Below are 11,354 nucleotides of genomic sequence, written 5' to 3' on the forward strand. Positions count from 1 at the left end.
TTGCATTAAGAGCCCTAATCAATGACAATGACTTTATAAAATTAAATAAAAACTCGCCAGTCTGGTGGCGGCGTTTGTGAAAGCCTGCTTAGCTATGAGCCCACCTTCGACTGCATCTTGAGCGAGAATCAAGGTACACACCTGGAACATAAATACCACCAGCGCACTGGACAGCCACCGCCAACCGCCACTACCTTGGGCTTCCAGCTCCTGAGGAGCCTCCCAAGCGAGAGGGACAAAGGCGGTGACCGTACCTTCCCCCCGCTGCCCCAGAGGCCAGGTTCATCCCGGCCCGGCCGGGGCAGTACGGGGTTCGGGAGGCCCAGGTAGCCCGGTAGCCCCTCCCCGCCGCCGGCCCCGCCCCACGGGGGATGGAGGGGCCGCGGCCGGGCGGGCACTGGAAGAGGAAGCGGAGACGCGCTCTCGGGCGGCGGCGGGGTCACGAACTCTGACCTGTCACAGGGCACGGCACACACAACACACCCCCGACCCCAACACAGCCCCGGCCCCCTCCCCTCCGCGGGCCCCACAGCCCCTTGCCGCCCCCGCGGGGGGAGGGAGGGCCGCTGCTGGGCACCGGCCTGCCCGGGCCCGGTCGGGTCACCGCCACCGCACCTCTGGCGCCCATACCTGAGGTAAAAACCATTTTTTTAAAATTGAAGCGGCCCGGTGGGTTTGTTTCGTGGGGGCCAGGACGAGGGAGGGGGCGCGGGGGGGCGGCAGCGGGCCCTACTCTGGACACCCCCGCGAGGGGAGGGGTGGGCTGACGGTGGGTTTAGGGGAGGGGGATTGCACGGCTCCGGTATTTGGCTGGTATGCGAGCACCAGCCGTGGTCTGGCCTAGTCTACAGCTCCTGGACAGAGAGGAAACGACCATTGTGGCGTGCTGGGACGATCGGCGGGGCAGTCCCTCGCCGGAGCCGCTGGCTGCAGCGTGGGCCGGTTGAGGTCGGAGCTGGTCCGAGCGCGGTGAGCAAAGTCTGCTGTCCAAGGGGTGTAGGGCGATGGTCGCGGCGATGACGAGCGCGGGACACACAGAGAGAGAGAGAAGATGGAGTCTAAGCGGGCGGAGGCTTGAACCCGACCCTTTTACCTTTGCCACCGGGAGGGCGGAGGGGAGGGGGCGGCCGGGTACTTTGCATACGGGGCTGAGACTGCCGCCATCTTACCGGCCGCTTCCTCACTGCCATACCTGGGCCTCCTCTAGGCGGACACAAGGCTATACCGGAGGGGAAGGGAAGGGGCCTAATGGCGGCGGCAGCAGCCCCGCCTGGGCTCTGGCTGGCGGCCAGCGCCGCCATCTTGTGCTCAGTGAATCCCCGGGGGGGCTCTACCTCAGCTCGAGCGGCGGCACCGCCACCATTACAAGCGGGCGGCTCGACCAATGAGCGGCTCTGCGGGGAGCGCTGCGCCTGTCATGAGGTCATTGGTCGGGGCCGGGGGCGTGGCTCGGCGGCGCGCGGGGCGGGAGCTGCCGAAGGCCTTTCAGCAGCGGCCAGGGAGTGGTGCAGCCAATGAGGGCCGGCGGCGCGCGCGGCGCAGCCAATGTGGGCAATGCGGCAGGCCCAGCTCGGCCTGGCCGCGCTCGGAGCGCCGCCGGCACCGCCCGCGGTGTTCCTGCTCGGTCGGCGGTGTCCGGGTGTGGGCCGGGTTCCTGCCACCTTGTTGGCCCGGGACAGTGTACCAGAGACTGCCGGCAGGGCCGGACCCGCTCCCCGCCCGTCCCGCCGATGGCAGCCTCCTGGAGGCTGCTCGGTGTAGCCGAGTCGAGCTCATAGCGTAAAGAACCTCGTTTCATTAAGACAGAGGAACAAATTTTAATAAATTTGAATTTGGGCTTTTGCCATGTCTTGTCAGTAGGGCCATACCCTTAGAACCTCTCAAGTGGAATTTTTTATTTGCTTCTGAGGTTCCACCGCAGCTTAGGGAAAGATTAATGATTTTACACTGTATTTTGGACAGTATATACTGAGCTGGCTGCCACCGTATTACACTGAAAATAATTTCCTGGTTCTTCAGGTGCCTCTTCCTAGGTTATAAGTTTCACGTCTTGTGTTGGTTTGTTTGGGGGGTTTTGGATTGAGGTTGCCTTACAAACTGTTGCTTGGGGCTTTTGCTAGGAAACCTGATTTTACCTTCTGGGAGTTGACACCATTAAGAAGCTTGGCATGGCTGTGTATGGTCCCTGTGCTTCAACTGGATAGGGTCAGCTTAAGGTTCTTTTGTGAAGGTTGAAAGTAAAGAAAGCCTTGGTGATAACACCAATAACAGCAAATCTGTCAGACTCATTCTACAGCAAACACTTGTGTTTTGTGTCTCAGAAAGGTACTGTTATGAACAAAGCATCATTTGCAGGGCTTCTGTCATCATAAAGCGCTGAGAAGTCAGGATAAGCATATGGTTATGCTTCTTGTGCTTTTTGCTGAATGTTAAAAAAAAATAAACACTGAAAATGTACTACTGAAAAACCGAGAAATGATCCATAAACTGGTTCATAGTCTTAATCAAGTGCAATACTTCAATAAAATAATGACAAGCTGTAGAAGAAACTAGCATAAGTACAATTTCCATGGGGATGTCTCAATTTTGATTATGCATTGTTACAAATAATCTTGATATATACAAATAATACTTGACATATACAAAATTACTTTCACACTTGTTACAATATAAGTGAATCCTTTTAACTTAATGACTTTGACATATTTAACGATGTTAGCTTTGTAGAAATTACATTTCAATGGGTGCTGGAGACATGCATACATTTTTCTGTTATGTGTGTTGCTATTGTTTGCTGTGTTTTTAAATTTTATATTAAATGAATGCTTTGCAATTACAAGCAGAGGTTTCCAATGAAACATCAAATGAGCCAGCGTTCAGGAATGCCTTTTTATATTACCTACACCTGGATTAGAATCTGAAGTCTAGCCCTGTAAGTCACAATTGAATCGTAAGTCATAATTAAAAACTGAATGCATTAATTGGAAATCCTAACTAAATTTACCTTGGAAGAAACACACCCCTAATAACAATAATTAAAAATACATTGGAAGTGGTTTTTTCTTATTTCTTTGTCTTTGATTTCACTGTCTTTTTTTTTTTTTTTTTTAATTTTTTAAACCCTAAAGCTGAAGGTGGAGTTACTTGGAATAGGATAAAATGATTCTGCAGTATTTTCTTCTCATTGTAATGGAAGTATCACATTATAATAAAAGAATAGTTTAAATAATGGAAGATACATTTTAGATGTAACTGTTTATTTCCCTTACTGTGTAAGATTACTCTTAAGAATATGAATGAACATGGTGGTTTGACAGAATGACTCGATAAAGTTTTGGGTGAAATAGCATTCTTAGCTTGCTGCTCCCTGGTTTAGCATGTGGTGTAGAAGCAGTTTAACTGCAAGGTTTCTTCTGCCTGAGCTGAGGAAAGCCCCTTTGAGATCTATGAATTCCACAAACTGCATTAGTACTTGACTTTGAATTAGTCCTTTCTCATTTATGAAATTATTCTTTACAGATTAAATATCAGAGTGGAAATAGTATATTAGAGGCTTAATAAAGTAAAAGAATAATTGTACCTCAGCAGTTTAAACAGCATGGTTCCAGTATGTATGTCTCATATATGTATGTGTGTACACACACACATCAGTGGCATCCTCTCTTATTTGCTAGATATATCAAGCAGAAGTGTAAATTTTCAAAAAGTCATGACAGAGCTTTCTTTAATACTACGAAAAAACCCAAACTTTTGTGCCTGATGGAAGTTGCTGGCATCTTTCCAAACAGGTTCTCTAATGGTCTTGTTTCACCATGGCAACCAATATGGAGGTGCTGGCTCAGCAGGTGGCTGAGGTGAGTGACAGGTGATATCACAACAGTTGGTATATGAGATTTTGAAATTGAAAACATATTAGGGAGTCCCTGTTGTTCACCCTATCTTGTTCTGGTGGCCCCCATATTAAGAACGCAAGTAGGAAGTTCAACATGAGCTATAGAGAAATTTGGCTGTACTATGAATTGTTTTAAAAAAATAATACAACAAATTTTCTTGTCATTTCATCATTAGATTGGCCATTTGGGACATGGAAAGCTTTTGTACCTATTTTGAATTGCAATCTAGATCCACCACAGTGTTTGAAGTTACCTGTTTTACTTATGCCGTATACTGAATTTACAGTAAGGTGGTTAATTTAGATCAGTTTTTATATTTTGTGCCTACACTTAAAAGAAAAAGCACAAAACCTACTTAAAGTCACATTAAGTGATGTCTTGATGCATTTTCACTGAAGCTTGGATGTTCAACAGCTGAAAAGTTTAAATCAACTCATAAACACAAACTGCAAGTGTTCATGGCCATAGAAAATAATTTATCTCCTTCACCATGCAAACTTCAGTCAAAAAGTAAACTAGATCTTTTGTCTGATTAAAATTATTTCATTAAGTTTACTGTGATTTTTTTTTGTATGGCTACGTATTTAAGGGATTTAATAAACAATAAAGGGGAAATGGGCTGAGAGACCTCTATAGATGAGGCCACTTTTCAGACATTAGTTTGGTTTTACATTTTACATTTTCTTTTACATATTGAGCTAAGATTACACCTGTGTATTAAAAATATTTTAGTTCAAGAAGAAGTCTATATAAGAAGAAAATATAAGTTTAATTCTGTTTTTAGAAGTGGATTTTAGATTCCCTACTTAGAAGTACATTTTTAAAAAAGAAATGTCATTCTTTTTAGCATGGAAAATGGCCTAGTAAGTGTCCTGGAAGTAACATCTATGGAATAGTTTCCAAAAACTTCGTAAGTTTCACAGTGAAAACCAACAAGAGATTTTTCACTCTAGTTTCTGTACCAGGTATGAATTTGGCAAGCTGCATTTTTTTAAAAACACTTCCAAATATACTTGGAAAGATAAACCTGTAATGGAAATATTGACAAACTTTATACTATTTTGGTAGAAGTTGGGTGCTGTAATAACATCTAAAGCACATAAAATATGTGACATTTGTAATTCCTCGTGCAGGAAATGCACCGTGGTAACATAGTGTGATGGTTGTATCTTGCCACTGGAGAGATCGCTCCATCTCAAGAGTGTATGAAGTTCTGTGATTTCTTCCTGGCCTGGTGGGTAAATACAGGGCTTCATCTCCTTATAATATTGAGCTGCTGCTTAAATGATATGCCTGTCCACTGCGTAACACTATGAAAACTTTGTTCATGGAAAAACAGTTGTAAGCAGCATTATCTTGTTAGGAATTCATTGATACTATGACCATGTTAATGAATAATTTCTTTATGAATGGCTGGCTGCCTGCTATTTGTGTCTTCTGTCAGATAGTTTTCAATACAGCTAAATACATAACTAGTTTTCTTTAAATATGCTAAAATTCTATATTTGTACTCACCATATCTTAGAGAAAATGTAGACTCAAACTTGACACTGGCTTTATAAAACTAAAGATTTTCAGAATATCATATTTCTTATTGATGAAAATTAAATGGAAGAAGAGGGTCTTTGACCTCTTTTTGCACTAAATTTCAGGTTATGAACTGTGAGAGACAAGTTGCAACCTTGATAACCTAATGCAAATATTAACAGCTTTACCTATGTCGGCATCACTTTTTCAACATAACTGCCACATATGTAGCACATGGGTTTATTGAGAACTGTGATGCCAAGCACCAAATCAGACTGTCATGCTACATTTCCTTTTAACTTTGCTAATTTGAAATTAATTGTCTCAAGTGAGACTGCATGGCACACATACAGGACCAGGGGATCAGGACAGGCAGCATGGGTTTAGGAAAGGTCTGTTGGTGCTGCCTGACCAACCTGATTTTGTTTTATGATGAGGTGACCCACCAACTGGATGAAGGAAAGGCTGTGGATATGCCTACCTGTATTTCAGCAAAGCCTTTGATACTGTCTCCTAGCATTGTCCCGGAGAGGCTGCAGCCCATGACTTGGACAGGTGCATCTTCGTTGGATTAAGAACTGTCTGGGTGACTGGGGCCAGAGAGTTGTGGGGAGTGGTGCCACATCCACTAGTCAGTCACTAGTAGGATTCCTCAGGACTGAGTTTTGGGTCCAGTTCTGTCTAATATCTTTATGGATGACCTGGACAAAGGGGATTGAGGCCAAGGCCAGCAGTATTAGGTTCAACAAGGCCATGGGTCCTGATGTTGGGTGATCACAATCCCACACAGCACTCCAGTCTTTGGGTAGGGTGGCTGGAAAGTCACTTGGGAGGAAAGGGCCTGCAGGTGCTGGTCAGCAGTGGCTGAATGTGAGCTGGGTGTGCCCAGGTTGCACAAGAAGGCCAATGGCATCCTGGCTTGGATCAAGAACAGCATGGCCAGCAGGACCAGGGTAGTGACTGTCACTCAGTACTGGCCACTGGTGGTGCTATACCTCAAATCTTGGGGTCAGTTCTGTGCCCTGCACTGCAAGAAAGGCATTGAGGGGCTGAAGCATGTCCAGAAAAGAGTAAAGGAGCTGGAAAAAGAGTATGGAGAGTCAGTCATTGAGGAGTGGCTGAGGCAGCTGGTTTGTTTTGCCTGGAGAAACGAAGACTCGGGGGGACCTTCTCAAACTCTGGATAGGAGGTTGGAGCCAGGTGAGGAACAAAAGGAAATGGCCTCAAATTGTGCCACAGGGTGTTCAGGTTGAACATACTTTGCAAGCCCAGAAAAAGACATGGCTGTTTAGTTCCAAAATGTTTAAAGAATTTCCATGCAGGTACCTTATAGCTGTCTGTCTTGTCTTTCTCCGTGAACAACGTGGAAGAACAGACTATTCTTTTTTTCCAAGCTGCCTGCAGTACATTGTGGTGTAAGGTTTGAAGATCAATTAAAGGCTAAGGATTCTACAACTGAACAACTGCAAAACAGTTTTAAAAGACCACCTTGCTCTGATTTAGACCTTTTAAAGGGTGCATAGCTTTGTTAATAATTTGGCATGGAAGACAAGAAGATCATCAATTAAGATGTCCTCTAAGAGTCTGGATTTTTGGGAGTCTTTTTTCTCATCTAGGTATCTTTGTTTTCTGGAGCTGAAATCTTTAAATCGTCCAATAATTAGAAGATGCCTTTTATTTCTACATCTCTTCTGTCTATTTTCCTCATTTAACATGCAACTTCTGTGACCTGTGTATTAAAAATAATTGGAGATTGTATGTTCAATTTAGGTTATACTTTTACAGTATGTGGGACTACTTACGGCACAGGCAATTGGGGAGTAGAATGGTATGGTTTCATTAAGTGTTGTGTATTTTAATTCCTCTCCTTCCCCAAAGATACTGTAGTCCATTTTCCTTGCTATCCAAACTGTTTTTTCTTTCTTTATGTCATAAATTAACTTTTCTGTATATTAAACAAAGATTTTTCAAAGCAAGCTGAAACTAAAACTGCGCTGTTGTACAGCTGTACAAATTTTGATATAATTCCAAGATTGTTTAAAAGAGGTTTTGATAAAAACAACTTGTGACCATCCTGGTTTTGGACACATTACTGCAGATAACAAGTTCATAGAATGGTTTGGGTTGGATGAGACCTTCAGGATTGACTTGTCCAACTCCCTGCCATGGGCAGGGACACTTTCTACTATCCCAGGCTACTCCAAGCCCTCTCCAGCCAGGCCTTGGACACTTCCAGGGATCCACAGGCAGCCACAGCTTCCCTGAGCACTCAGTGCCAGGGTCTCACCACCCTCTCAGGGAAGAAATTCTTCCCAATACCCAATCCAAATGTTATTGTGCATGTTTAATTCATCATTTAACACTTTTGCTATGAAAACAAGCTTTTCAAACTGGGTATTTTTTAGGATAAGTGTTAAGAACTAAATTTGTGTTTCAGTTTGGTAGTCTAGAAAGGCATGGAATAGGACAAAAAACAATAGTATACAGAAGTAGTGCCAAAGTTAATCTCTGTCATTCAAAAGTACTCTGAAATTATTAAAAGGGGAACTACTTAACATTTTACATTATTTATATATGATGTATTTTATTTTTACAGAAGCAAAAAATGAGACAAGTGTATAATCAGAAGTTCAAAAAAGTATTTCTGCATTTCAGTAAGCTAAAGGATCACACAGTACTTACTCAGTGATTCATTTGAGCAGAGTGGTGATGGTAGTGGTGATTTGGTTTTGTCAGGGTCACTCTATTTCCAGAAAAAGAAAATATTCTGATAATTCATTGAAAGCCAATCCAAGCTGGTTAAATCACTGTAATCTTTCAAGTAAATTTAGATTCTAAACTCTAGTGCTATCTGATCTTTTATAAATATTGGTATTTTTAAAGTGTTCAATACCTTAATAGTGAATTTAAATTCTGTATTTTATTTACAGGTGCCAACTGTTCAGACTTCGCTATCTGAATCTCCAGTGATGACCAGCCCTTCCCAGCGTATCCAGATAATTTCCACAGATTCCTCTGTAGCTTCACCACAACGCATTCAGGTAAAATTCATTAATTAACCAAATATCACATCTTTTTTTCTCCTCCTCCCACTTAGCTTTATACAAAAGTATGCTAAAGACTATGGAATACTTCCTTTAAATCTTGTGAGAGCAGATAATTTTTAGTGAAAATTAAAATTCTTTCTTCCTCAATATATTTATTTGGTGCTGACTAGATGGCTGTATATAATAGTTAGCCAGTGAGGAGTATTTACACAGGTTAAGCCTCAGCTACACAAGCAAATTTCCTGAACCCTGGCCATAGCAAAGGGTGAGATACTGTCAACAGAAATTTGAGATTGTCTCCAAGTGCATTCCTCTTCCCATTTATTTAGGAGCCAGTAGGAGATTAATCTGTTTAGCACAAAGTCGGCCTTTGGGAATGCTGCGCAGTGGGTCTTTGTTACTCGTAGATAATAAAAAGATGTCATTAATGTATCAGAATGTATTCAATGGCAAATTATATAGGACTTACTAAATTTTAATGAAATACTAGTGCATACTGATATGGTTACTCTACCAGAAAAAATAGAGATCATGCTACCAGACAACTGTATCAGAAACAGAAACCTTCCATCATAAGAGAATCTTGAGAATTGGCAGGTGAAACAGTAAGGCTGCCTGATTTCATGTTTTTATGGTGGTACTTTAGGGAGTATCATCTCACATAAAATATGTAGGTAAAAAATGCATAGGTAAATGTTAATTGGAGAACATCTCCTTGGTGTCATTTATAAAGAAAAATTGGAGAGAGCTTCTTTGTAATTTTTCACTGATATACTTCTGAGATGGAATTAAAGGTTTTAAAACATAAATTTACTGTGGTCATGAAATTCTTCAATGTTTTACAGATTGTGACAGATCAGCAAACAGGTCAGAAAATTCAAATAGTGACAGCAGTGGATTCAGCTGTGTCTCCAAAGCAACAGTTCATTTTAGCTAGTCCAGATGGAACTGGTGCAGGAAAGGTGATCTTGGCAGCACCTGAGACATCTAATGCCAAGCAGCTTATCTTTACCACCACAGACAACATTGTGCCAGGCAGAATTCAGGTAAATACAGTAATTTAGATAATCCATGGAATTTTGGTTTGGTTTTTTTTGTTTCTAAATTAAGTCCAAATTGCTTTAAGACCAGTTGCAGTAGTTTTCTCATGACATGGATTAGACATACTAATCTTAGGCTTCATTGTTCAATCATAAATCCTTCAGTCTTCACCTACCTCCACTGCACTCAACATCCCTCATCATGTGTTCTCATTCAAGTTCCAAAGACAAAAGTGAACACTTAAGATAGTGCTTGTGAGAAGAGCCAGGATTTCTCAGTCTGCTTGTGATTCACAGATATACAGAGCTACAACTCACCTGAGCAAATTTACATGACTTCATACTTTACATTCAGTATCAAGACATTGCAATAAAACTGTTACGTTTTTTTTGGGTCTTGAGCATAATATACATGAACAGGAGCTTTGCAAAACCAATGATATAAACAATAATCTACCTCTTGTGAAATTTCAGATTTCTTCCTAGCAGTCTCAAAAAAAAGGAATAAAACAAAAGTAAAAGTTCCTGGTCCTTCTTGTTACTGTTACAATAGAGAATATTTTACAGGAAGAAGAGTAATTTTTACATAAATATTTTAAAAATGGTATTAACAGTCTTCTGAAATTCATTTTTCCATGCTAAATAAGGTATCTGACATTACAGAAGGGTTGGGTTTTTTAGATTTTCTTGGTTAAACAGAAAGTTCAGAACAGAAGTTTTGTAATCCAAGTCCTTTGGAAGCTAAACTGTTTCTATGGTAGATCTGAGCTCCAGGCTATCCCCTCTGAACCATACATCCCTAATAGCTAGAGAAGAGATAGATGGGAACAGCATCTCAAAGCCAACTGTCTTTGGCTAAAATATAGCAGCTGTTTGAGAGTATTTGCAAGAAGGGAAAAATACTGTGGATTGCACAAATGAAGAAACATTTGTACTAAGCAAAGCTAGCAGTTTTATTTGTAATTTGTTTTGATATGACTGTTTCAAAAGTTTCACTATTGTCAGTAAGAACTCTCATTAAATTGCATTTTATTCTACTTAATTTCATTCCCCATGCCATACTTATTCATAAATTCAGTCCCCTCTTCTTAGCTGTCACAATCATCTTGTTCTACAGGCAAAGCTCCTTGCCTTCATATCTGGCTAATTACATCTTTTTGTTCTGGAATTTTGCTTTAGATAGTGACAGACTCTGCTTCAGTGGAACGTCTGCTAGGAAAACCTGATGTTCAGCGGCCCCAGGTAGTAGAATATTGTGTAGTCTGTGGTGATAAAGCATCAGGTAAGAAAACCTATAAAGTGGTACTGAAGAAACTTGCTTGAAAGGATGACTGGGATGAAGAGATTATTTTTCATGGGCTTTAACTGATTTTAGTTATGCTCATGGCAAAAGCAATTGACTTTTTAAATGGGAAAATATATTCTGTATCTATATGCAAAAAATAGCCAAACTGTGCTTGGAAGAATATTAGGTTTTTTCACTGAACTGAAGCATATGATAAATTGGCTGAAAGATAAAATAATGATAAAATCACTCCTGATAATTGAAAAAGACTACTTGAAGCATGTAGTCAAGTTCCCCAGAGTGATGTGCAACCATGAAATAAACATGTCACCTAAATATGTCTAACTACTCCAAGAAAATGCTTCTTAGTGATCTCTAACAAACTTAACACGTCCTGGTATATTTTGTTCTTCTACTATTACAAAACAAGGCAAGCAGAGATCACGTGAATACTCAGTGTTTCAGATCCATGTAGTAACAAGGAGTCTTAAGATAAAATTTTTATATTAGTCAAGGGGGTGTTCTGTGCTTTCATCCTAGAGAAAAGACACCCTTCTGTCTC

The 11,354-nt window shown here is 41.5% G+C and overlaps 1 protein-coding gene across 38 annotated transcripts in view; it reads left to right on the forward strand.

Annotated features, from left to right (window-relative positions):
* NR2C2 (nuclear receptor subfamily 2 group C member 2) overlaps window positions 1-11,354 on the forward strand; it is a 36,943-nt gene that overhangs the window by 1,963 nt on the left and 23,626 nt on the right. For 4 of the 38 annotated variants that reach the window (XM_086846180.1, XM_086846185.1, XM_086846157.1 and 1 more), the window contains exons 1-7: window positions 1,491-2,019; window positions 2,844-2,932; window positions 3,789-3,854; window positions 5,027-5,127; window positions 8,351-8,461; window positions 9,313-9,513; window positions 10,687-10,789. In XM_086846180.1, coding sequence (XP_086702306.1) covers window positions 8,390-8,461; window positions 9,313-9,513; window positions 10,687-10,789 — 376 coding nt within the window. In that variant the 5' untranslated portion in view covers window positions 1,491-2,019; window positions 2,844-2,932; window positions 3,789-3,854; window positions 5,027-5,127; window positions 8,351-8,389. Of the gene's footprint in view, window positions 1-232; window positions 636-707; window positions 970-1,490; window positions 2,020-2,843; window positions 2,933-3,788; window positions 3,855-4,740; window positions 4,859-5,026; window positions 5,128-8,016; window positions 8,075-8,350; window positions 8,462-9,312; window positions 9,514-10,686; window positions 10,790-11,354 lie in introns of those variants that run through there. The other 34 variants (XM_086846179.1, XM_086846154.1, XM_086846182.1 and 31 more) reach the window with 27 other exon arrangements.

Source organism: Cyanistes caeruleus, chromosome 11 (genome assembly GCF_971803275.1).
Source record: "Cyanistes caeruleus chromosome 11, bCyaCae1.hap1.1, whole genome shotgun sequence".
NCBI classification, from domain to species: Eukaryota; Metazoa; Chordata; class Aves; order Passeriformes; family Paridae; genus Cyanistes; species Cyanistes caeruleus.